The sequence below is a fragment of the Amborella trichopoda genome, chromosome 10, assembly GCF_054954075.1.
Source record: "Amborella trichopoda isolate Santa Cruz 75 chromosome 10, AtrichopodaSantaCruz75HAP2 v2.0, whole genome shotgun sequence".
Lineage (NCBI taxonomy): Eukaryota > Viridiplantae > Streptophyta > Magnoliopsida > Amborellales > Amborellaceae > Amborella > Amborella trichopoda.
In genome coordinates, this window is record NC_142345.1 from 5,979,204 (window position 1) to 6,002,110 (window position 22,907).

A 22,907-nucleotide genomic window follows, 5' to 3' on the forward strand; every position below is an offset into this window, starting at 1 on the left:
ACCTCCCCAAGTTGGGGCAGGCTTCAAGGGGCCAATTAAAGAGGGAATATACAAGGAAATGCAGTATCACAGAACTATCTATCGAGTATACAAAAAAGGGTCCAGCTCTTAAAAAGGTGCAGCACTGGTTCCTAGCGGGGCATGGCAGAATTGGCCCCTCCTCTGGCCAAAGTATCTGCTGCTGAGTTTGACTCTTGCCAGATTTGTCTCCAAGCGATGGACAGGTTTGCGCTTAGGTGCAAACTTTTGTTGAAGAAGTTAGCCAGTCTCCATGGGCATATGGGACATTTTTGGAGTCGCCTTCGACGATCAAGGAAGCACCCCAGCAGGGGTCAAAAAGCTTGAGGCCCTTAGGAGGGAGAGGGTTTCGGCAGTGTTGGAGTCTGAGTGACCAATGGACTTGGAAAAGGAGCGCTGCTTCATTCCTGCATGTCTCTAAACATGCCTTCAATGCCGGCTGGGCCTGGGTTTCCAAGAGAGCAACTATCTAAGTTGAATCTGATATGCCTGGGGTCAGGAGGTCTCCATAGGGAAGACCAGGGAATGCGTACAGGTCTGGTATGCAGCAATGCTGTCCAGTTAAGGAGGTTGGAGTGGAAGAAGTGTTTCGAAAGGCTGTGATTTTTGGCCCATAAACACTGCCCTGTTAAGTAAATGGTGGCGGCGTAACGCTACCCAACCCGACCACCTCTGGAGGCAGGTCATAGGCAACAAATACTGTTTTGGCAGCGCAGATCGGATTCCTCCTTGTAGAACCACAGGAAGAATCTCAGGCTTATGGAGGTCCATCCTTTGCAGCTGGGACTCCTTCCTCTCTAACATTTGCTTTCATCCACGGCTCCACTTATGCTTCTGGCAAGACCTGTGGATTGGCCAATATATGGTGAGTAATCTAGTTCCTCATCTCTCACGCCTAGCCTAGGACCCCCAGGCCACTGTGGCTGATACCTTCCCACTTGGTCCAGGTGAGTAATCTAGGAAGAACTGGATCTTGTTGCCAATCTCCCCCACCAGGCGTGGTGCCTTGGAGGAGACTTCAACATCACAAGGTGGTCTTTTGAGCGCAACAACAACTCTAATATCTCAGAAGGAATGCTCGATTTCTCAGACTTCATCTCACATAATGAACTTCTTGACATCCCTTTACAGGACAACCTGTTCACGTGGTCTGATCATTCTTCCCAACCCACCCTATTCAAACTCGATAGATTCCTAACCTCTCTGCAATGGGATGATACCTTCCCAGGGTCCCATGCAATGGCTCTCCCTAAACCGACTTCAGACTATTGCCCTATTCTACTCCAAACACACTCAGCTCACAGGGACCTGAAACCATTCCGTTTTGAGCTGGCATGGCTGGAAGAGCCTTCTCTGTCCTCTCTTATCCCTCAATGGTGGGACTCTTTCTCACCATTAGTCTCGGGTAGGGCAGGGTTTATCCTCAAAAGGAAACTTCAACTTCTGAAAGTTGACTTCAGAAACTGGAGCAGAACTATCCCTAGGAACTTCAGTCAAACCAAAACCTTCCTTCCGTCGGCCATTCAAGACCTAGACCTGTCAGAAGAGTTCCAACCCCTCTCTACCGCTGAGTCCAACCTCAGGACCCAACTCAAACTTGATTATTTCTCTACCCTAAACAAAGAAGAGATCTTCTGGTTTCAGCGCTCTAGATCAAATGGCTGCGCCTTGGTGACCACAACACTGGATATTTCCACAAAATAGCTAATTGCTGGCGTAGAGAGAACTCCATCTCGACGCTCAAGGTGGAAAATTCTGTCCTAGACCAACCTGCTGATATCGAAGAAGCTATTCTTTCCTTCTATCAATCGCTCTATTCAGTCCCTTCTGAACTGAGGCCCAGGATGGGGGACCTCCAATTCCCTACCTTACCTAATCACTGGTCCCAGTGGTTGGAAAGACCCTTCACGGAGCAGGAGATCTTGGAAGCCATTTCAGACCTGGGCAAAGACAAAGCCCCAGGCCTGGAGGGGGTCCACAAAGCGATAAATGGCACTTTCATCGCCTTAGTTCCCAAGGTTGAAGGGGCTAAGGAACTCAAGGGTTTCAGATCAATCGGCTTGCTCAATTCAACGTATGAAATTCTGTCCAAAGTGCTGGCCACTAGGATTAAAGAGGTGCTACCCTTCGTGATATCCTTGAATCAGAGCGCTTTCATTAAAGAAAGGCAGATCCTCAATGGGTTCCTCGTCGCTCAAGAGTGCATCCACTCCAGACCCCTTACCAAAAAACCTGGCCTCATCTTTAAGATCGACTGGGAAAAGGCCTATGACCACGTCGACTGGCCATTTTGGATGAAACAATGGCTAGGATGGGATTTGGGACGGACCCGTTGGAGAAACTGGATGAGGGGCTGTTTCGCCCATACCTTCTTCTCCGTGCTCATTAATGGTACACCAAGAGGTTTCTTCTCTCCCTCAAGGGGTCTTAGGCAAGGGGACTCCTTGTCCCCTTTCCTCTTCGCAATTTCGACTGAGGTCTTCAGCTGCTCTGTCTCACGCATGTACCAGTCCCACCTTCTTTCAGGCTTCAAGAGCAGTCCTAGAGGCCCTACGGTTACTCATCTACAGTATGCAGATGACATGCTGTTGTTCATGGATGCTGTACCTCTCGAAATTGAGAACTTACGCTTCCTAAAGTGTTTTGAATACGCCACTGGCTTCAAGGTTAATATGGGGAGTCTACCATGATTGGGGTCGCTCTTTCCCCCTCTGAAACCAGAGAACTCATCCCCCTTTGGCAGTGCAAAGTCGAAGACCTACATACTGCCTACCTAGGGATGCCATTGGGTATTTGGAAACCCAAAAAGGGATAGTGGTCTCATGATATAGATAGAGTAGACCGACGTCTGGCTGGGTGAAAAGGCAGATTCCTATCATTCGCAGGCAGGACTACACTGATAAAGGCTACTTTGTCAAACACTCCGGTGTACCTTATGTCTCTATTCCACATGCCGGCAGTAGTGGCCTATCACCTCGAACAGCTTATGAGAAATTTCCTCTGGTCAGGCTGCTCTGATTCTACTAAGTTTCTCCTTGTCTCTTGGCTGAAAGTCTGCCAACCCAAACATTTTGGAGGACTAGGGATTAGATCTTTGAGAAAACAGAATACTGCTCTGCTCGGCAAATGGTGGTGGCGTCTAGCGAACCATAACAATCTTCTTTGGGCTAATGTGATTTGTTCTAAATATCGTATCCCACAGAATGCTTGGCTGCCGGAGGGCAGAAGACCCACCAGAACCTCGGGGGCTTGAAAATCTTTCTCTACGGCCTTGATTGCTTTTCAGCAGAATATTTGGTTTCACCGGAGGAGTGGTCACAGCATTAATTTCTGGTCTGACATTTGGCTAGGTCACACCCCCTTGAGGGATTGGTTCCCCTTATTATTCTCTCTGGCCTCCAATCCATTGTCCTCCATAGCTGAAGAGCTCCCAGCCTTAGGGAGCCCAAGGGTTTGGAACCCTCGTTTCAGACGGTCCCTTTTGGACCCCGAATTCCTGGAATTCACTTCGTTGGCATCCTTACTTCACTCCACCTTCTTGGCCTATTCTGGGGCTGATAGAATCATCTGGACTCCCTTGTCTGCAGGACTATTCTCCGTCTCTTCTTTTTACAAGATCTTGCTGCTGCCGCCACTCCTTCCCCTTCTTCTGTCGTCCTCAAGGTGTGGTCCTCCGTTGCCCCACCGAAGGTGCAGGCTTTTAACTGGTTAGCAGGCTTGGAAAGAGCCCTCACGGTAGATCACCTACAACGGAGAGGTATCCCAATACCAAACAGGTGTGCAATGTGCTGCTGCGAGGAAGAGAACAACCCCCACTTCTTCATACACTGCACTCTCGCCTATAACTTGTGGAGTAAAATCCTTGGACTCTTCAGTCTGTCCTGGGTAACTCCAGCCTCTATTCCAGACCTCTTCTTCCTCGCCGTGGACCCTCCTTGGCCTAAGGCAGGTAGACTCTTTTGGAGGGCATCCATAGCGGCAACCATATGGGTCATTTGGACCGAGAGAAACTTGAGGATCTTTAGAGGAGCGAAAAGTGAGGTCACAAACCTTTTCCATAGAATGACATCCTTAGTGATTTTCTGGGCATTTAATCACAAAGCCTTCAATGGCATCTCAGCCTCGGCTTTCATTCATAGTTGGGAAACTGTCATTCATTTCCATCCGCGCTGGCCTGCGAGAGCAAACAATTGGCTGCCCCCCCCTGAAAATCACATCAAGTTAAACTTTGACGGGTGGGAATCCCTGACCTTTGGGCATTGGGGGTGTTCTGAGTTCCTCTTGGACACATTCTAGCAACCTTCTCGACTCACATAGGTCATACTGATTCTCAGTTGGTTGAGTCTTTGGCTTTCCTGTCGGACTCGAAGTATTCCAATCTGGCTGGGACCTTCCATTGCTAGTAGAAGAAGACGCAAAGAACATCTTAATCTGGGCGGGACGTGCCCCTGCTCCTTGGTACCTCGCACCCATCTTTGATGAAATCTCCCACATTTGCAGGGATCTTCACGTCTTGTGGATGCATACCTGGAGGGAATCAAACTCCCTCGCAGACCAGCTAGCTAGGGATGGGGCTCTTGCACAGATGGTGGATCATGGACCTTCTGGGACGAACTTCTAGAAAACAGGTGCCAGCCTTTTTGGTACCAAAGGACTGTTCCTCTGGTTTCTTTTGTATATGGCTGACTTCTTATACTTTTCCGGCTTTCTCTGTACACTTATGTATAGGGCAACTGATATAAGCCCCTTTTTTGTATAAGGTTACTCTTTTGGGTAATCTATTTTTTGCCAGGCGATCCAGCTGGTGGGTCCCCTGGAAGAACCTTATGTAACCCCTTTTCCTCTATACAAACGTTAACATTATATAAAAAAAAAAGACAACAGAACTTTCAGGGGGGAGAGAAGTACAGTCCAATGCTGTTATGACGAGATCCTAGACTTGTCACCTTCAGGGCCATGCACCACAAGATCTTCAAGCACTTTTCCCATACAGAATTCTTTCAGAATTGGCAGGCCTTCCTCAATTTGCGACGCACTACCATCTCTCGTGCTTCCCTGTGGGTCTCCACCTGACGTGGGCAACATCAAACTTCACTATGATGGTTGCTCTCTCGGCAACCTGGGCCCTTCAGGCATTAGAGGCACCTTCAAATCTCACATCAGCAGCACTCTCGTCTCCTTCTCCATCCTCATTGGCCATGCTGATTCGACCCTTGCAGAGGCTCTCTCCTTGTAGGCTTCAGAAAGTTCAATCCTAATTGGGGTACGGTCTTAGAAGTTGAAAGTGACTCCAAGAACACAATTGCTTGGTCCACTACATCCTCCCCTTGTCTGTGGCGTTTGGTTCACCTATTTGACGAGATTTTCCACATCATCAGCTCCATCAACGTCATGTGGAGACACATCTGGAGGGAAGCCAATGCTGAAGCCGACCTCCTAGCTAGGGAGGGTGCTTCAAACAATCCCACAGTAGCGTTGCTCAGCACCTTTTTGGGCTAGCCCCTAATAGTGCATGGTTGTGAAGATTGTTTGAGATTTTCTGGGCTCCTAGAGGGCTTTTGTATAGGACAACTAACCTTTTGGGTAGCCTATTTTTTGCAAGACTTACCTCTTGTGATACCCCTTTACTTCACATATAATACAGTCAGCAGTTTAAAAAAAAGATGCAATTGTTCCTGTCGGGTCAAATCACCCAAAGGGTGGCTGCAACGGATGCCTTCCAAAGCTGAATGCCAGCTTTAGCCCAAGGGGGTGGGCGCAATGAGGTGCCGAGATTAGGTGAAGAGATCAGGGACATTTCTTGGAGTTACCCAATACCACCCGAAGAGTTGTAGCAGGACCCCCCAGTGACCAATGACCACCTTGCAATGGATGAATAGGTGGGGGTGTGTTTTTTCAGCTGTCAAGCAATCTTGCATCTATTAGGGTATGGGCAGGCCCCTCCTTTGTAGCTGGTCCACTGTCAAGGCTCGCTCAGCTAGGGTTATCCAATTGAACACCTGTATTCTTGGGGGAATAAAGGGAAACCAGGCCTTCGGCATAGAGGGGGAGGAGAGGGCTGAGGGAAGGGATGTATGTAAAAGAGAACGATAGAATGAGTAACCGAAAAGATGCCGGAGGCAGTAAAGGACCAAACTATTCGATCATCACCTTGGAGGGGGAGGAATACTGTTTGGATCAAAGTGGAAGAAGCGAGGAAGTCGTCAATCTCATGATCAGCCAGAGGTCTCCTGAAATTGGGATTCCAACTTCTAGAGGGACCTAAGGTGTTAAAGTGATCCACAATAGTCTTCTGAGCATTGCTAGCAAGGCTAAACAGTCTCAGGGAACAGGTTCACAGGGTGGCGTTACTAAGCCAGAGATCCAATCAGAATTTCACTCTGTGGCCTGATCAAGGTAAAAATCTGATCTCCATGCCCCTGATGGCTGGCTACCAACCCTTGTTTGGGGCACCAATTCAGAGGGAAGGAAGTGATATTTGTGGCGGACCACTTGCTGCCGCAAATGGTGGTCCTGGGTGGCCAACCACCACTTGCTGAAGAGGGCCATGTTGTTATTTTTTAGACTGCGAATAGCCAACCTCCCGAGGTGCTTAGGCATATCCCAAGAGATGAGGTGGAATTTAGAGTTGTCCCCTTCACCCGACCATTAAAAATTACGCATAAGCTACTCTAGTTAGCGGCGATGCGTGAGGGTATATGGAAAATGGACATTTGGAACATGGGGACATTTGATAGAGTATCCTTGATAAGGGTAATTCTGCCTGCAGATGAGAGGAACCGAACCTTCCACCCAGCCAGCTTACGGTCAAATTTATCAATAAGATGACTCGATTGGCTGTATTTGGGTTTGCCAATGCAAAGGGGAAGCCAGGTACGATGAGGAAAGCTCATCTACCTCACAACCCTGTCTATCGGCCAAAGAGGAGATAGTATGGACCCTCGCAGCTGCCCCAATCATTCTGGTTTTGCCCATATTAACCCTGAAAACTGTGGCCAATTCGAAACATTTGAGGAAGAGAAGCAGGCGGTCAACTTGTTGGCGGTCGGCCCCACAAAAGAGGATGGTGTCGTCTGCATATTGCAGGTGGGAGATGGTTGGACCTTGGTTTTTGATTTGAAAACCAGTGGGGTAAGGCCGTGATGATACAGCCTCTCAATGGATATGCTAAACACTTCACCTACTATAGCAAAAAGGAAAGGGGAGAGAGGTTCTCCTTGCCTGAGACCTCTAGAAGAGGGGAAGAAGCCTTTCAGAGTACCGTTGATGAGGACCGAGAAGAAAGGACTGGAAATACAGCCTTGGATCCATCTTTTCCAGCGGTTTCCAAAATCCATCCTAGACATTGTTTCTTTGAGAATGGCCCAGTCCACATGATCATAGGCCTTCTCTCCCAGTCCAACTTCATGACGATTCCTAGTTTTTTGGAGAGATGGCGAGAATGTATACAGTCATGAGCTGCCAAGGCTCCATGAAGGATCTGGTTGTCCTTCACGAAGGCCCCCTGGCAAGGGGAGATGATCCAGCCAAGTATCTCTGAGGCGGGAGGCCAAGACTTTGGAAAGTATCTTGTAGGAGTTATCGATGAGGCTAATAGGATGGAAGTTCTTGAGTTCCTTGGCACCTTTAATTTTTGGGATGAGAGCGATAAGAGTGGCATTCATGGTTTTGTGAATGATGCCTCTAGAGTGGAACTCTTTGAAGGACAGAATGTCTCCACAAAGATAGGACTAGAAGGTCTTAAAGAGGGCGACCGGGTAACCATCCGGCCCAGGGGCCCTATCTTGGCTCAGGCCTGTGATAGCTTTTAGGACTTCTTCTTTGGTGAACTGTCTTTCCAACGATTCTGCCTTTTCGGGGAGGATGGAGAGGAAGGCTAGATCTGACATAAGGGGCCTATGGTCCTGTGGGGCAACAAAAATATTTTTGAAGCAGTCTATGACAGCCTGCTCCACCTGGTTGGGACTATCCAGGGTAATGTTGCTCACTTTGATCTGGGTTACAGTGTTCTCTCGCCTTCTACAGTTAGCTATTGTATGAAAGAAGGCTGTGTTGAGGTCCCCATGCTTAATCCGCTTTAGCTTAAAATGTTGGGCCCAATAGATCTCCTCTTGGTGGAGAATGGTCTGGAATTGGTGTTTGTGTTGGGTTTTTTGAAGGAGTTCGTTGGCGGTCAGGGCCCTACCCTCCTCGATCTGGTCCCAATTGGCAATGGATTGAAGTAAAGACATCTTTCTGGGCCCTGAAGTTGCCTGGGGATGACTCCAATTTTTAAGGGAAGCCTTGAAGAGTTGTGATTTGCACTGCAGTCGGAAACTGGCCCACCCATGGACCTGTTTGGAGAAGGATGGCCACCAAGAGGGAATGAGAGAGTAGATGTCCGCCTCCTCGAGCCAATGGAGTTCGAAGTGGAAGGGCTTGAAACCCATAAGGGCCGGATGGGTGTCCAAGATGATAGACCGGTGTGAGGTAGGTTTAGGGAGAGATAAGGTCTGTGATCACGGGAAGATTAAGTCCCATTTGGGACTGATCAAGTAGCGATCCAGCTTGGAGAGGGTGGGTGGCGAGTGGTCAGACCCCATGAAATAGGCACCTTGACGGGGTACATCGAGGAGATTGTAGCATAAAATGAAATCCAAGAAGTTAAGCATGCATTATTCGACTCTGTGATTCAAGTTCCTTTCAAAGGACCACCTGGTGACATTAAAGTTGCCTCCTAAACACCAAGGGGAGGAATTGTGAGGTTGGCCCTATCTAGTTCCTCCCAGAGAAGATTTATGAGTTGAGCCTAGTTGGGGCCATAGACTGCGGTGTACTTCCACAGCAGGCCTTCTGAGACTAGAAAGTACCACTGTGACGGAGAAGGCGGCAATCAGGGAGGAAGGGAGGGCGTGAAGGGCTGGGCCCCAGACAACCCAAATGTCCCCCCAGGCCCCTTGGGCCTCCAGAGCAATCTGTTGGCAGGGCCTCCTGCCCCAGATCTGGTGGACCAAATAAAGGGAGGGGGGGGGAGGAGAGGAGAGCTTGTCTCTAGTATTGCTAAAACTGCAGGTTGGTGCTTGAGGCAGAAGTTTCATACTGCCTCACGTTTTTGGAGGTCGCCAAAACCTTGGACATTCCAGGTTAGCATTTTCATCTTAGACGGTTGGAGGAGGAGGCCAGTTGAGGAGACCGCCTAAGGTGATGTCTGTTAGGACAGGCATGGGCAGAGGGGATGGGAGGCGCACCTGGAAACTCCGTGTGGGCTGAGCTGCCTTCAGAGGTGGGAATGGAGGCCATGCTTTCTCTCTTGTCTCTTGCGTCGAGTCTTGCTTGAGCATCAGATTTTAGGAAGGCTTTGATGTCTTCCTCAGGGCTCTCGTAGGGAAATCCCATTACTTGTAGCACTCGGAAGATGTCTCCTTGAGCCGAGTCGACGCCTTCAATAAATGAGGATGTCACCGAGGCTGAGGGATCTAATGGAGTGGAGGAGCAGGAGGAACTGTTGTGGGTGCCAGGGGAGTTTGGGCCAGAAGTAGGGGAAGAATTGCTAAAGTCAACTGCTTGTCAAGTTATTTGTTGTGCTACAGAAGAGTATTGAATGTGTGATAAAATGCCTACCAGTGTCTGACTTTTCTGTTAAATGTTTGATAGAGCGATCTCGTTTTACTTTCTAGAACTAATGATACTGTCTTGATGACATGTATGAATTTTCTCAAGGGTGGAAAAATTTATAAGGTATCCATATTGCTTAATTTGTAGCATGCTTATTCAGATAGTTTGCTTTTGCCTATGATATTGTAACCATGTTCCATCTTTTCTGGTTCCTCTATATATTTAAGAGGTTGAGTTTATAATTTTCCATGTCTCTGAGAGTATAATATATTTAGCTGTTTGGTCTGATTTGCGTTACATGGTCCATGTATACATTCTCCGTAGTCGGATTTATCAGTTCCTGCTATATAGTAGTTCAAAAGAGACATTAGATATGGGTGATGCTCATTTCAGAATCATGTCGTAAGGAACTCCCTTTGCAATGAAAGTACCGCATGACAACAAAATAATTAAGCCTTGCCAAAGCAGAGGTTTGTGAAATATTCCACCAGTTCTGAATAGGTTTCAGAGATGATCTTAAACTCCTTGTGAACAATCACCATGGCAGTGAGGTGCTTCATGGTCCACCTCCTGCGCATCAAAGTTTGAAACCGTATACCCTGTTTTCAAGGTGTTTGCATGTGATATTCTTGTCTTAGCAGCCAACACTGAGGCAAATTTTGCGAAGCCAAAATTTTGCAAAATCATTGGGCATGGAGAGTACCCTCCTGAAAACTCTTACGAGCAGACGCCCTTGGCTCTCAGTTACAAATCCTTATGTGCTGCCTATGAGAAATAAAGATTCCTCATTTCTGTCAATGGATGGACTAACCCACTTTTCCCCTTATTCATTGAGTAGGTAGACAAACAAACTCCCTAAGGTGACTCCACAACTGTATGCTTTCCTTCCCATCAGAACAATCTCCTACACCATCTCTAATCCAAGTATACGTCCAACAAATCCAGAAGACATCTCATGCCAAATCAAGCTTCTGCACACCACACATCACCCCATAAATTCCTCCAACTACTTTCTTACCTTGAACCTACAATGCTCTTCCCAAATGCATCACACACTGACATTAGCTTCCATACGTAGTTTCCAGAATAATCAAGGTTTTCTACCTCATTCCTCCCCAAACCTCCTTCCCAAGATCAACAAGCTAAGCTTTTGCAGGTTCCTGATGCCTAAACCACCTACCTTATCGACTCCACATATAGAGTTTCGATATCTCATCGAGTCCAAAGGGTCTTTACAATCTTTATGAACAGTCAACTATCCACCACTTGCCATGGGCATTTGGAAAAAATGACTTTAACTAGAATACTTGATAGAACCACCTAATGAGAGTCGGAGGCCACTAAAGGATAAGACATTTTTGAATGATTGTGTTATGCAGCATAAGTCATTTGGCCTTCTCAAAGTATTTATGTATGTATGACACTTTAATTTTGGCGATTGTCCTATATATAGGGCGATTGCCCTATGTATTTATGTATGTATGACACTTCTATTTTGCCGATTGCCCTATATATTTGGCGATGGCCCTATATATTTATGTATGTATGACACTTTTATTGTGTTATGCAGCATAAGCATATGTGTTTGATGAAAACATGCATTAGTTTTGTGCCATGCTCCCGAGGCCTTGTAGATTTGGCAGCTGAGCACATTTGATTGATAGGAATGCTTGTTATGCAATGTAAAACTAAAAAGTCGACAACTATTTTTACACAAAAATATTTTGGGAATATGATAGAGATGATGAGTGTCTTAGGAGTTTAGAGAGGTGGGCGTTTTAGTGGTTTCATGCAACTGTTAGGAGAGGAGTCGAAAAGGAAAACTCTCATAAAGGTAACATTTTGATTTACATGGCTAAGAATGTCTCATATGAAAGCTAGCATGTGAATAGTATGCAGACCAATTGGTCTCTGCTATCAAAAAAAAAGAAAAGGCCAAAAAGAAGAAGCAGGAAAAAAAAGCTTGAGCACACTAGATATCTGATCCTAACGTTCTTTTCCTACAAATCTACAGAGTTTCAGGTTTCAGAGCTTTCTCCAAAGGTTGAAAAATTACATAAAAGATGCCTAGAAAGGTTAGGTGGAGAGATCCACCTAAATCATATAAGAGGCATTCCAGCTTATTTTTGGAGAGATCCACTACTTCAGTTTGATGCAACTCAGAAAATGATTCGGGAATTGTTCCTGTTAAGTTGATTGTTTGGGATGTTCAATATAATGAGTCCTTTCCAGTGGCCCATTTCCCTGTGCATGGGACCACTAAGCTTGTTTGAAGAGAGATCGATTCCCATGATAATAGAGAGAATGAGTCCATTGTATCCATATTCATTGCCCTTATCGAATTAGCCACCTCAACATAATCCCATTCACCATTTTCATATCATCATCCAAGCTTTATTCCGGCTATTCGGGGTTGCCTTCATGAAATACGTGTGGCAAAAGTTCTACACTGTTTGCATGACCACCTTGTGACTAGCCATGGCAGAATTCATTCATCTTTTTCATGTAATGGATATAATAATGGTTTTGATGTGCCACTTACTCAACCGGAGTTATTATTGAAGCAAGGAGCTATGGAGCTCTCTAAATTGTTTCAAGAAAGATCCAAGATGGCAACTGTTGTGGCTAACACAGGTCATGAGGAACATTGCCTCCTAAGTGGTCCCTCAAAGTTGTTCTTTGACAATTTCGAATACCCTAATGTCATGTCCATTAGTTAGACTGGGGGTAACTTTCCTGAGAGGTTGCTGACAAGTCCAAAGTAAAGAAAATGTTTGGCAGATTGGATGGTACCTTTCCTGAGTAGTTGAAGCATAAGCCCGAATCGACGAAATTCCCTTAGGTGCTAATAGAAGAATCGATGATACCCCATAAAGAGTTATGGGATATGTTTAGTTTCGACAGATAGGCAAAGTGAGTGAAGAAATCCATAGGTATCTCCATTAATTTTGATGTCATATCCAAATGACGAATATTAGTTTGAAATACTGGTGCAATGAGTGGCCCCCTTGGCATATTCCCTCACAAATACAAATCCAAATCAACTGATTCTGTCATCCAGTAGTGATGCCTCCTGCCAAAATTTTTTTTTTTGGGTAATTAATGGGAAAGACAGACCCTACTTGTTTGAAGGTATCAGTGGGTGGTGCTGGCAAGAATGGAAACCACAATGTGGTAACTAAGTATAGGGGTGTTTCCACCACGACCCAGCCCCTTCCCTATACCTCCTGCCAATTTAGAGTAAGAGAAAACATGACGATGACCTTAATGAAAACCCAGCTACGGAAAGATTAAAAAATAATCTCTCTCACTCTCAAGTTATGAAGATGACCCTTAATTTATTTATTTTATTTATTTATTTTGTTGAGAAAACATCAAGATACCTTAATGAAAACATGGGTAGCAGACTCAGCATAAAAGAATGATTTATTTGTAAGAGCAGCAAGAAATCACGGCTCTTCTTCAGTCGAAAGAAAGGCTGAATCTTAAACGCCCATCTGCCACGACCTGTATTTACAACGGGTGAAAGAGGAGTACTAGATGGGGCTAGTAAAAGCATGTTTGCTTGGAGAAAGCACTGCACGTTTGCTTAAATAGTTTCCTTTTAGTAAATTAATTTCTTAGGCAATAGATTTCTATGATTTATATTTCTCATACTCTTTCTTCTTATGCTTGGTAATACTGTTCAGATTTAACTGTGAAATTATTTTCTGTCGTTTGGTAATCTGTTTGGAAATCGACCATCTTAGAATTCACCTATTTTTTATATTTAATTGTAATCCCATATATCGTTGAGAAGGCCTTGATACCTATCGAATGAATAGGATATCTTGAAAATTACCTATCAGGACTAACAAATTGGACAGTTCAAATCATTAGATCCAAGTTCTTCTGTCCCTCTCTCTGAAAACATTAAAAACAATTGGATTTTAGCACAATGTTTAAATTTTATTGATCATAGAGCATGAGAGGAACCATTGATGGTGAAATTGAGTGGTTAATTCACCCTGGAGTAAAGAAATCCATCCTGGAGTAACGAACAAGCTTTTAAAATATTGATATTAAATTTTTTTAAAATAAGCTAAATAGATTAACAGGTACATGTCCAAATAATGAAATTCAATTTCATTTTATTTCATTCATGAAAAAGAGAGCTTTCAAAACATCATTGTCTATAAAACCCAACGATATTAACAACTCATGCTTTCTATCATCCCTCTCCAAAACAATGAAAAACTTTCGATTTCTGAGTCAAGAGGAGAGAGAGAGAGCGAGAGAGATCCTCATGTGCCAATTTCATAGTCAACTTCTTCCATCTTGCTCTCCTCATAGCTATCCTCCTCAAGCGGAGGTATATTGTTTGCTGCCTCATCTTCATTGATGCTCAGACCAAACTTAAGCATCCTATGGACTCTCCTTGCAAAATTGTTGGGGCCGTCCAAGCTGAAAACTGATGTGAGCAATGCAGACTCAAAAGTGGAGCATCACCAAGTCCTTCACCGACTGGTCATTCTTATCAGCCCCCACTCTACTCTCTTCCTCAACTTGTGTTTTGTGAATCCTCATGGATACCGTACTTCAAGTTCTTAGAGAAGGCTTCATAGAACTCGTTCCCTACAATTTCAAATAACACCTCAATGCACTTCTTTACAAGGTTCTTTTCAATAAGTTGAGTATCTTGTTTTGCAGCAACATCTATCCACAGATGTTAAGGGCAAGTCATCAGAATTCCCTCAACAAATCCCAGGTATCCAGGGATGAGCTCCTCATAGTTTCCATGATAAACACCATGCACACATAGAGCTTGACCACCATTAATAAGAAAGGTACTCATTGCTATGTCAACAGAAATACAGTACATAGATAGGATAGAAAGTGAGAGAAACCCTGATCTCATCAATTTAGCATTCATAGAAACAAAAAGAAAACGGACTAATCAGACTTATGACAAAGAGAAAGAAACTCGGAATGAGTATAGCATTAAAATGATTATCGTTCTATGCTAGTCCTCAATAAAAAAGTCCCATTGTAAACAATTTGCAACATGTTGGAAGAAACTGGGGAAAAAACAAACCAAAATAAAAAGAAAACTGGATTATTCAGAGAAGGATCACAATATGAATGGTAATGAAGTTCATGTGCAACACAATTCTATCCATTTTTCCTAACTAGCCATTGAAATTTCACAAAACACTCTCACGTACTTGCATTCCTCCCCACAAAACACAAAGTTGATCTACTCACCACCAAAACAAGAGCCTGATAATGACAAAAATGAACGAACACCTGCATCGATGATTTTACATAAAATTTTACTTGAAGAGGATGTAGTAATTTTTCACCCATGATTAAGAGTATCATACAACCAGAGAAAAAAAATTAAATAAAAGAAAATAAAATTTCATTTTCTAGTCAGAAAAACTCCCAAGTCAACTTGAATCACCCAATTGTAGAGATTTATAAATGAAAAACTCAGGATATGCCTGAGTTTTTTTGTTATACATAACATTCATTGTCATTTTGTCCATAAATGGCATTTTCTGATGTGGTATCGATGAGGTTAGTCTTGATTACTGCCCTGAAATTCCTATAAACACACTACATAAACTTTTAACTGTTTAACATGGCAAGTCGCCCCAACCTTGGCAGCAACTGAGTCAGCTACCGAGTTCAAGTTTTTGAACTGCAGAAACATTTAATCGCATAGTTATTCCTCCACATTGAGCACCAAAGGTCTTACATATACCCATATCTATTCCAAGGAAAAGTAACAATGTGCCCCCCCTCAACCCACTTCTTAGTTCCCATAAACTTATGGAGCAAAGCGTACCCATCTAGTATCAGTTTACTTCAAGAAGATCCAGTGGCACAGAGCAGATTTTTCAAGGAAGAGATCGCACACAACACACATAATTTGATAAAAGCCAACAATCAGCTAAAGAAATGCACAATAGAGTGCTTGACAAGGAAAAGATTAATCTAGCTTAGTGCTCAATATGTAATCTTTGTTAGCCATCAAATTATTCATTTGATAGAAAAAGCCTCAGTACTCAAATATTAATTGGGTCATAGCTAATCATAAGCGCATTGATAAAGTGAAGAGAATAGACCAGGTATCATATTGAATCCCAATAGAACAACACTACTATGGGGGAGCAAAAAATCGTGTGCATGCCTATAACATTCTTGCATTTATTTTGACCGTACAAAACAGCGACACCAGTATCATAAGAAAAACAAATATCACTTCTCAGAATCTTTCTCTTTGGTGCACTATGACCAGATTGGCAAATTTTCAACAATTATTTTGAACACGTTAATCTATGTGTCCCTCATGCAACATGGCAAAATCTTTCACCTTTTTTTTTTTTTCCTCTCAAGTTTTTATGATATTTTCTTAGGCAAAAATGAAAAATTTGCATCTCCTAGGCAAGAGATGGCCATGAAACATTATATCCTCAAGTGTAACTCATGACATGATGATCGCTCAAAAATTTTAGACCATTCGGCATGTACAAGATCCAGTTCATTGCCTCAATGTACAACGTACCCACTTATTTCAGGACCTATTTTCATCAAGATCTCTACAAAAGATATGACTACTCAGCTAAACATTTTACAGTTAGATCCAACAAAGTCAATGAACTTGGGCCCCAAAAAAGAAAAGCACTGGTAAATGAAAAAAATGTGCTGCCAACATCAAGTAACACATGTTGGAATGACGATGATATTAAATGACATGCTGTATCATAAGAATGTCCTCCATTGTCTTGCTTCTGGATATCATCAGTCGTCATGTACATGTTCAGTAGCAGTGTATCTACTATTAAAATGAAAATCCAAAGAGAGCTTATGAGCTCCAAAATTATGCACATGTTGCATGTGACTCAAAACAAGTGAAACAAAGTTTCTAGTTTACTTCTGACATTCCTGAACACAACACAAGGTTTGTAGTGCAAATGCAACTAAAGTACATCACAGAATAATTCAAAATTTTCAGAAATGGAGGAAACGGAATCCAAGTTGCATGCCCTAAAAAAAAAGTAATGCATTTCTAGAGAACTTGACAATACCAAAGCCAGGATACAAATGTAGGAAAGAAATTCCTACACAAATAAAAAGGTAATCAATGAACTTACCATGTACATTGATCTCCTGCCGCATATTAGCCAGAAATTATATACAGTAATATTTCAAGAGCTGCAGACAGATCAAAATTAAAATGACGATTCACAAATGACAAAATGCAATTCTGTCAGCCAATGTAAAGAACCAATCTTCAAAAAATTCAGAAGCAAACCAACTATTAGCTCTACCCAGAGCTAAATTCGAATTGAGGTCACAAATACCTATAGATTGATTAGGAGGCATGACAATTGATAGTGACAAGTCCCTCTTTTGGTTAACAAAACCATCCATTATCATGCTCATGGCCATCAAGAGCCATATAATAGTTTTTCAACCAGGTTCGCTAAGAAAGTTGGTCTCCAGTGGCTAATGCCTACTTGACACTATTGACCAGGAAGCCACTCTCAATAAACTAATTTATGGACTCACATTTAGTATTGAGGAGTAATATTTTGAAAATCATATTCTCATTATGACATTATTTGAAAAAATGGCAAGGTAGAGATAGTTACCCCTAGCTGATTAGGAAACAAACCAAGTCCGCAATGCTAGGATAAAACAAGACAATTAAGAGGGAGCTCTAGCAGCTGAGTAAGGTATTTGAGACAGTAAAGTTGATGAATCAATTTCAAGAAGAGACTTTTTATTAAAAGGTCCTTAAAACAGCGCTTAAGAGAAGACGGACACTCTTATGCAACTATAGCATGTGAACAGGATTACCTTTTGAAACAGTTGAGAGGTGTAACTCTAATTATGGTCTATGCCCCAGCAGGTGGATCCTGAAATGTAGGGCATGAGAATTGAGTCATAAGCTCTTACTAAGCAGATGCTTGGCAACTCCCTGATAAGCACACCACAGACCAGATTCACAGCATTCAGAACCGAAGGCTTTGCATTAATGCAAATGGGGATGATTGGGACAGGCAGACAGCCTAGTTCGGAAATCTTGATTTATGTTCACTAAACATGACAAAGAGGCTACTCACGTGAGGTGATCAATGGGATTTTTCTAGGCTGAACTGCAAGTGTATGCAACATGTACAGGATGTTAGGTATTGATTTGGTCGGTGGAACGGTTTTTGATTCCTATTCTGCGTATGTTTTTTGTTTCTTGCCTCGCTAGATTATTTCGTTTTGTAATTCTGTTCTTCAGTGTGAAGCACAAATCAGGAATGCCCAAAAATACAAACTTTATACTAATCAACAGAACTACAAAACCAAATAATCTAGTAAGACAATAAACAAGAAACATAGGCAGAAAAGAACCAGAAACCACCCAAACCATTTCGCAAAGCACATCCAAAAGTCTCTAAACGTTGCATAACTTGCAAACCACAAATATTATAACAAGATAGTACCAAAGTCCTTAGCTATTGCATAAACTTGTATCACAAATATTATAGAAAAAAAAATCCTAAAATTTTTAAGGTGATAAAATCACAATTAATCCAACGTACAGTAATGTTGTCAACAGTCATACACAAATCGCCTTCTTTTTTAGTTCCTTTTCTTAAAAAAAGGAAATGTCATAAATGGAGGCTTCAAATCAGTATATATGCACATGAGCTCCCAAAGGAAGGAACAAAAGCACATATTTCATTAACTTTGAAAACACCCATGACCAGAATTACAATTGGATTTTAAATCTGCACTTATTGCCAATTATGGGGGAATTGGCATAGCAATCAGACCACAAGGTTGATTAGCATGCAAAACATACAATCTAACAATCAAAGTTCTCAAAATTAGTACTTCGTTTCGGCAAACCACACATCAGTTTCAGATGACATCAAGCTTCGATTCCACGGAGACAGCTTTCAAGGGAATGCACACCTTGCTTCCCCAAAACAAACCCACAAACTAAGATAAGAAGCATAACCTGGAATGATCCGAAAGGATTGAGACCCACCATCAACTCGTGGTCAACACCCTGGCACCCACCCTATCAAGCTTATGAACACTAGCATTGGCCCTCAGCTTCCCGCCCTTCAAGAAGGCCTCCACCATGGCCCGTCCAATCTCCTGGCCCCTCTCCTCGAAATCCGTCACCGCAACTGCCGTAGGCCCAGCTCCACTGATGGTGCAACCGTATGCCCCTGCCTCCACTGCTGCCTCCTTGACCTCTGCCATCCCTGGAATCAGGCCCTTCCTCCTTGGCTCCACTAAAGTGTCAGAAGACATCGCTAGCCCCAAAACCCTGGCATCCCCCTGCAGGACCCCAGCCACAAGCGCCCCTGCCTGGCTACAATTGGCCACGTGATCCTTCATCGTAATCTCGTCAGGCAAAGCGGCACGCATCTTCTTTGTCGGGGCTTCAAATTCAGGGGCTGCCAACACAAAGAAGAGGTCCTTGTCAGCTGGGAAGGGGAGGGAGATCAGGGTTAGCGGTGCGTAAGTCTGCACCAAGACGAAACCACCCACGAGAGCGGGAGCGATATTGTCAGCATGGTAGCCGGAGACTGTAGCCTCAGATTCAAGACCAGCGAGTACAAGATCAGAAACTGGGAGACGGTTTCCGAATAGGTGGTTTACAGCCAGGGCACCAGCAGCTGCACTGGCGGCACTCGAGCCGAGGCCACTGCCCAAGGGGAGGCCTTTGTGAAGGGAGAGAGAGAGGCCGCATGAGCGAATACCCAGCATTTTCATGGTTGCAATGGCGGCAATCCCCGCACAATTGAAGTTTGGGTTGAGGCTGAGCTTCTTCTTGGGATCCCCATGAATGGAAGTGATTGCAAGGCGACCAGGGGGAGTTTCCGGATCGATTTTAAGGGTGACGCTGTCACCCATCCCATCAACCGCGCAGCCGAGGAAGTCAAAGCCGGGGCCCAAGTTCGCAATAGTGGCAGGGGCAAAGGCGGTCACCTCGGCAAAGGCGGGTTCAGGATCGGATTCTGTCTCTATGGAACTTTGGTGGATGACACGTTGTTGGGGTGCCGAGAAGGCAGTTAGCGTTAGGGTTTTAGGAAGACGTAAAAATGGAGGGAAAGAGAGGCCTGGAAGAGAAACTGGATCAGATTTTGAGGAAAGGGATTCTGTTGGGAAGGAGAAGGCAGTGGGGAGGCTGCAGAGGCTCATCTCGGCTCCGAGAGGGGGATGGTTCGGCTCGGCTCAATCACTGTAATAAGGAAATGGTTAGAGAGAGTAAGGGCTTGTTTGGTTCATGCGTAACAGTCTGCATATGTGTGAAATAGTTTTCATATGTAAGCAGTTCCCTGTGCAAAAGTTTTCAATCCTGTTTTTTCCCATGTTTGTTTCACATTTCTGGAATTCAGGTGTACCCAGTTTCTTATGTTTGGTAAACCATTGGTAACTTGTCTCCTAGAATCTGGATCAATACTTATTTTTTTTAACCATTCGATTACTATATAGTTTATTTGATATCGACGTCCATTCCATTAAGATGATCTTTTAAAAACTTTCAATCTATATTACGTTAAAAAAAATGGATAGTTTCGATCATAAGGTTGGTTCACTTTATTAAATTATACAAGCATCAAGCCTTGGTTAACTAATCCGCACATTTTTTTTTGTTTGATCTCTCTATCTTGTAAGATTAATGAAAAAATATTTGTAGTACAAAATTTATCAATAGTTTTTTTCGTTCCAATGCATGAATACATCTTTAACGCATGATGTTGATATCCAATCTCAAAATGCATAACAGAGGTACAAGTACGATAAAAAAGAATGAAGAACGCACTACCATCACAACTACTACATCCTAAACCCTATTTATATCGTTCCCACATTGCATTAGCAATTTTGTCGCAGAACTTAACGTTATGGATTCATTTGACATGAAAATCCAATCGGGCAGGCTACCAAACTTGCGAGGGTTTTGGTCCAATCAAACTGGTGCAACGGCACTTTAAGGCCACATTCATTTTGCAACAAGGAAACAACCAAGACAATTTTTTTAAAAATATTTAATGATTAATGTTTTCTATACAGGTATTGAACATAAAGGTGATTGTATAAAATATCTATATATATTTTGGATGGTTATGCAAAAAGAATAAAAAATTTACTTAAAAGAACTCTCCCCATGAAATTGTTTTTGAGTTTTTCAACTATAATTTCACTTTCCTTTCATTGAAAAAATCCATTTAACTCCCACAAGAAATTATATATAATTCTAACAGCTAACAAGGTATCTAGTCAAAGACTAAACACATGTAGCTTATGAACATCTAATAACACAAAAAATCAGCATTAAATTAAATAAAGAAGGTAGACCCTCCTTTTCTTGTGCCCTTAGATTTTCTCAGTAATTATCTTACATAGAAAATACCAGAAAAAGAAAAAAAATGAATGTGAAAAGAAAAAAATTATTTCAAGAATTTAGATAGATTCTAAAAATTAAAATCCAGCATTGCATAACTAAGTTTATGCCCTTCAAATAAGCATTAACAAATAAAGAAATGAAAACAGGGCATCAATATCCAACAAAGCAACACAACTATTTCACTATTAATGACATAAAAAAAGGGAAAAACTTGCCACATAAAATTATCATCATCAAAAGTTGATGAAATGGAAATTCAGTCAGAAGAATCAGACTTACACAAAGAGTCATTGAAGAGGACAATTTTAATAATTGAATTTGTTAGTCTTCAACACAAGAGGGAGATAATCTAGTCAACTAATTGCACTTCTATTCACATATTCTCCACGGATTTGGTTTGCAGCATAATGATGTTTTGATCATGGAAGGAGTATTCCTCTTTGTGAGATATTATAAATATTACTATATTCATGTGTGTGCATATTTGCGCATATGAAATTATAAACATGCTGTTAATTTGGACATCCTAATATGAGATTATTTTAGCACATCTGCAGGGGTTCATAGCCAAAGTTAGTGCAGATTCTGCAAAAGTCTATGATGAGACTTATTTACATATGGATGACTCGAGGATAGCACCATTAAAGCGGATAACAACATTCCCCACAGTTTAGATGAAAGCATAATGAAAGGAAAACCCAAACTTTCCGTAAGGCTTGTTCATGATGATGAACAAGCCCCACTGTAAAACTCACAAAGCGGCTCTATACAACGTTCCCCACAGTTTAGATGAAAGCATAATGAAAGGGAAACCCAAACTTGCCACAAGGCTTGTTCATGATGATGAACAAGCCCCACTGTAAAAATCACAAAATGGGTTTTATACAACAGAAAAAACCAGCAAGAAATAAATAAATAAATAAAACAGAAAATACCAAAAAAAAAAAAAAAAACCATACGCAAATTGTGCTTCTATAATCAATAAAATAAGCCAAAAATAAAAAAATCAACAAATTTCCATAGGGAAATCATAGAAAAAATTATTTCATTGATAATTAAAAAATCAGAACCTCTAAAGGGGAAGATCCAGGAAAATCACAAGAATAAAACCCATACCCATGTTGAAGAAGTTCAAGAAGATGAGGTATTTTGTATGGGGGTTAGGGAAACCCTAGGTTGTTTGGTGAAGAATCTTTACACTGAAGAAAAACTAGAAAAAAAAAACAAAAGAAAACCAGCCAAAAAAAAAACTTACCTTGTTGAAGGAGATGAAAACTTGCAAATGGATCCTCACTTGAAGAAAATGAAGCTTGCAACTGAATCCCTGAAGGATCTGAGGTTCAGAGGCACAAACTCGTTGGATGACAATGCAGTGAGAGAAAGAGAGAATCTTTCGGGCACAGAGCAGAGAGAGCACAGGAGAGAGTTCAGAGATGTTAAATCTTATTTGGGTGCGGTTTGTATAGAGCCTAGGTTCCAAACAATCAAACTAGAGCCTACCTTCAAATAGTTTCGAGAAATGAAAATATTTGTCATAGCCTTAAAACATATTTTTATATTTATTTATAAAATTTAAAGTTTCAAAAATTTGATAATTTTTAAAATTGACGGTCCAAAAATACATTACAAAATATATTATTTCCAAAACTTATGATCTATTTTTTTCTTATGCCCATGCATATTGATATCAAGATGATCAATTTGAAGATATTTGGTCATCAAAACAATCTCTTCCCGTCAAATTTTTGAGGTAGGCTCAAATTTGATTGTTTAGAGCCTTATTTGTATAGAGCGTGGGTATAGTTTGTGTAGAGCTGAGGCTCTAAACAATAAAAATAAAACCTACCTTCAAATAGTATCGAAAAATGTAGTTTCAATACTA

At 42.4% G+C, this 22,907-nt stretch overlaps 2 protein-coding genes across 6 annotated transcripts; both read right to left on the reverse strand.

Moving 5' to 3' along the window:
* Positions 1-13,722: 13,722 nt before the first annotated feature.
* LOC18435760 (homoserine kinase) lies at positions 13,723-22,431 on the reverse strand. Of its 5 annotated transcripts, none has more exons than XM_020668171.2 (3): positions 22,281-22,431; positions 18,650-19,855; positions 13,723-14,226 (listed from the first exon to the last, which is right to left on the reverse strand). In XM_020668171.2, exon 2 carries the CDS (start codon positions 19,813-19,815, stop codon positions 18,652-18,654), a length of 1,164 nt encoding a protein of 387 aa, XP_020523830.1. In that variant the 5' UTR covers positions 19,816-19,855; positions 22,281-22,431; the 3' UTR covers positions 13,723-14,226; positions 18,650-18,651. The 5 variants fall into 5 exon arrangements, with proteins under 5 accessions (XP_020523830.1, XP_088705559.1, XP_088705563.1 ...); XM_088849433.1 differs by having other exon boundaries at positions 18,620-19,855; XM_088849437.1 differs by lacking the exon at positions 13,723-14,226 and adding an exon at positions 14,911-15,295.
* LOC110007389 (uncharacterized) lies at positions 13,896-15,362 on the reverse strand. The gene is made up of 3 exons (XM_020668169.1): positions 15,278-15,362; positions 14,185-14,307; positions 13,896-14,062 (listed from the first exon to the last, which is right to left on the reverse strand). Exons 1-3 carry the CDS (start codon positions 15,360-15,362, stop codon positions 13,896-13,898), a joined length of 375 nt encoding a protein of 124 aa, XP_020523828.1.
* Positions 22,432-22,907: the final 476 nt, after the last annotated feature.

Excerpts from the sequence above, each read along its gene's own strand:
- LOC110007389 (XM_020668169.1), bottom strand. The coding sequence starts at position 15,362 with ATGGGTATATGTAAGACCTTTGGTGCTCAATGTGGAGGAATAACTATG. Across the intron at positions 14,308-15,277 it reads AGTTCAAAAACTTGAACTCG|ATGTTGCTGCAAAACAAGAT; the intron begins GTAGCTGACTCA and ends ATCTGTGGATAG. Across the intron at positions 14,063-14,184 it reads CTCTAAGAACTTGAAGTACG|TTTTCAGCTTGGACGGCCCC; the intron begins GTATCCATGAGG and ends TGCTCACATCAG.
- LOC18435760 (XM_020668171.2), bottom strand. The coding sequence starts at position 19,815 with ATGAGCCTCTGCAGCCTCCCCACTGCCTTCTCCTTCCCAACAGAATCC.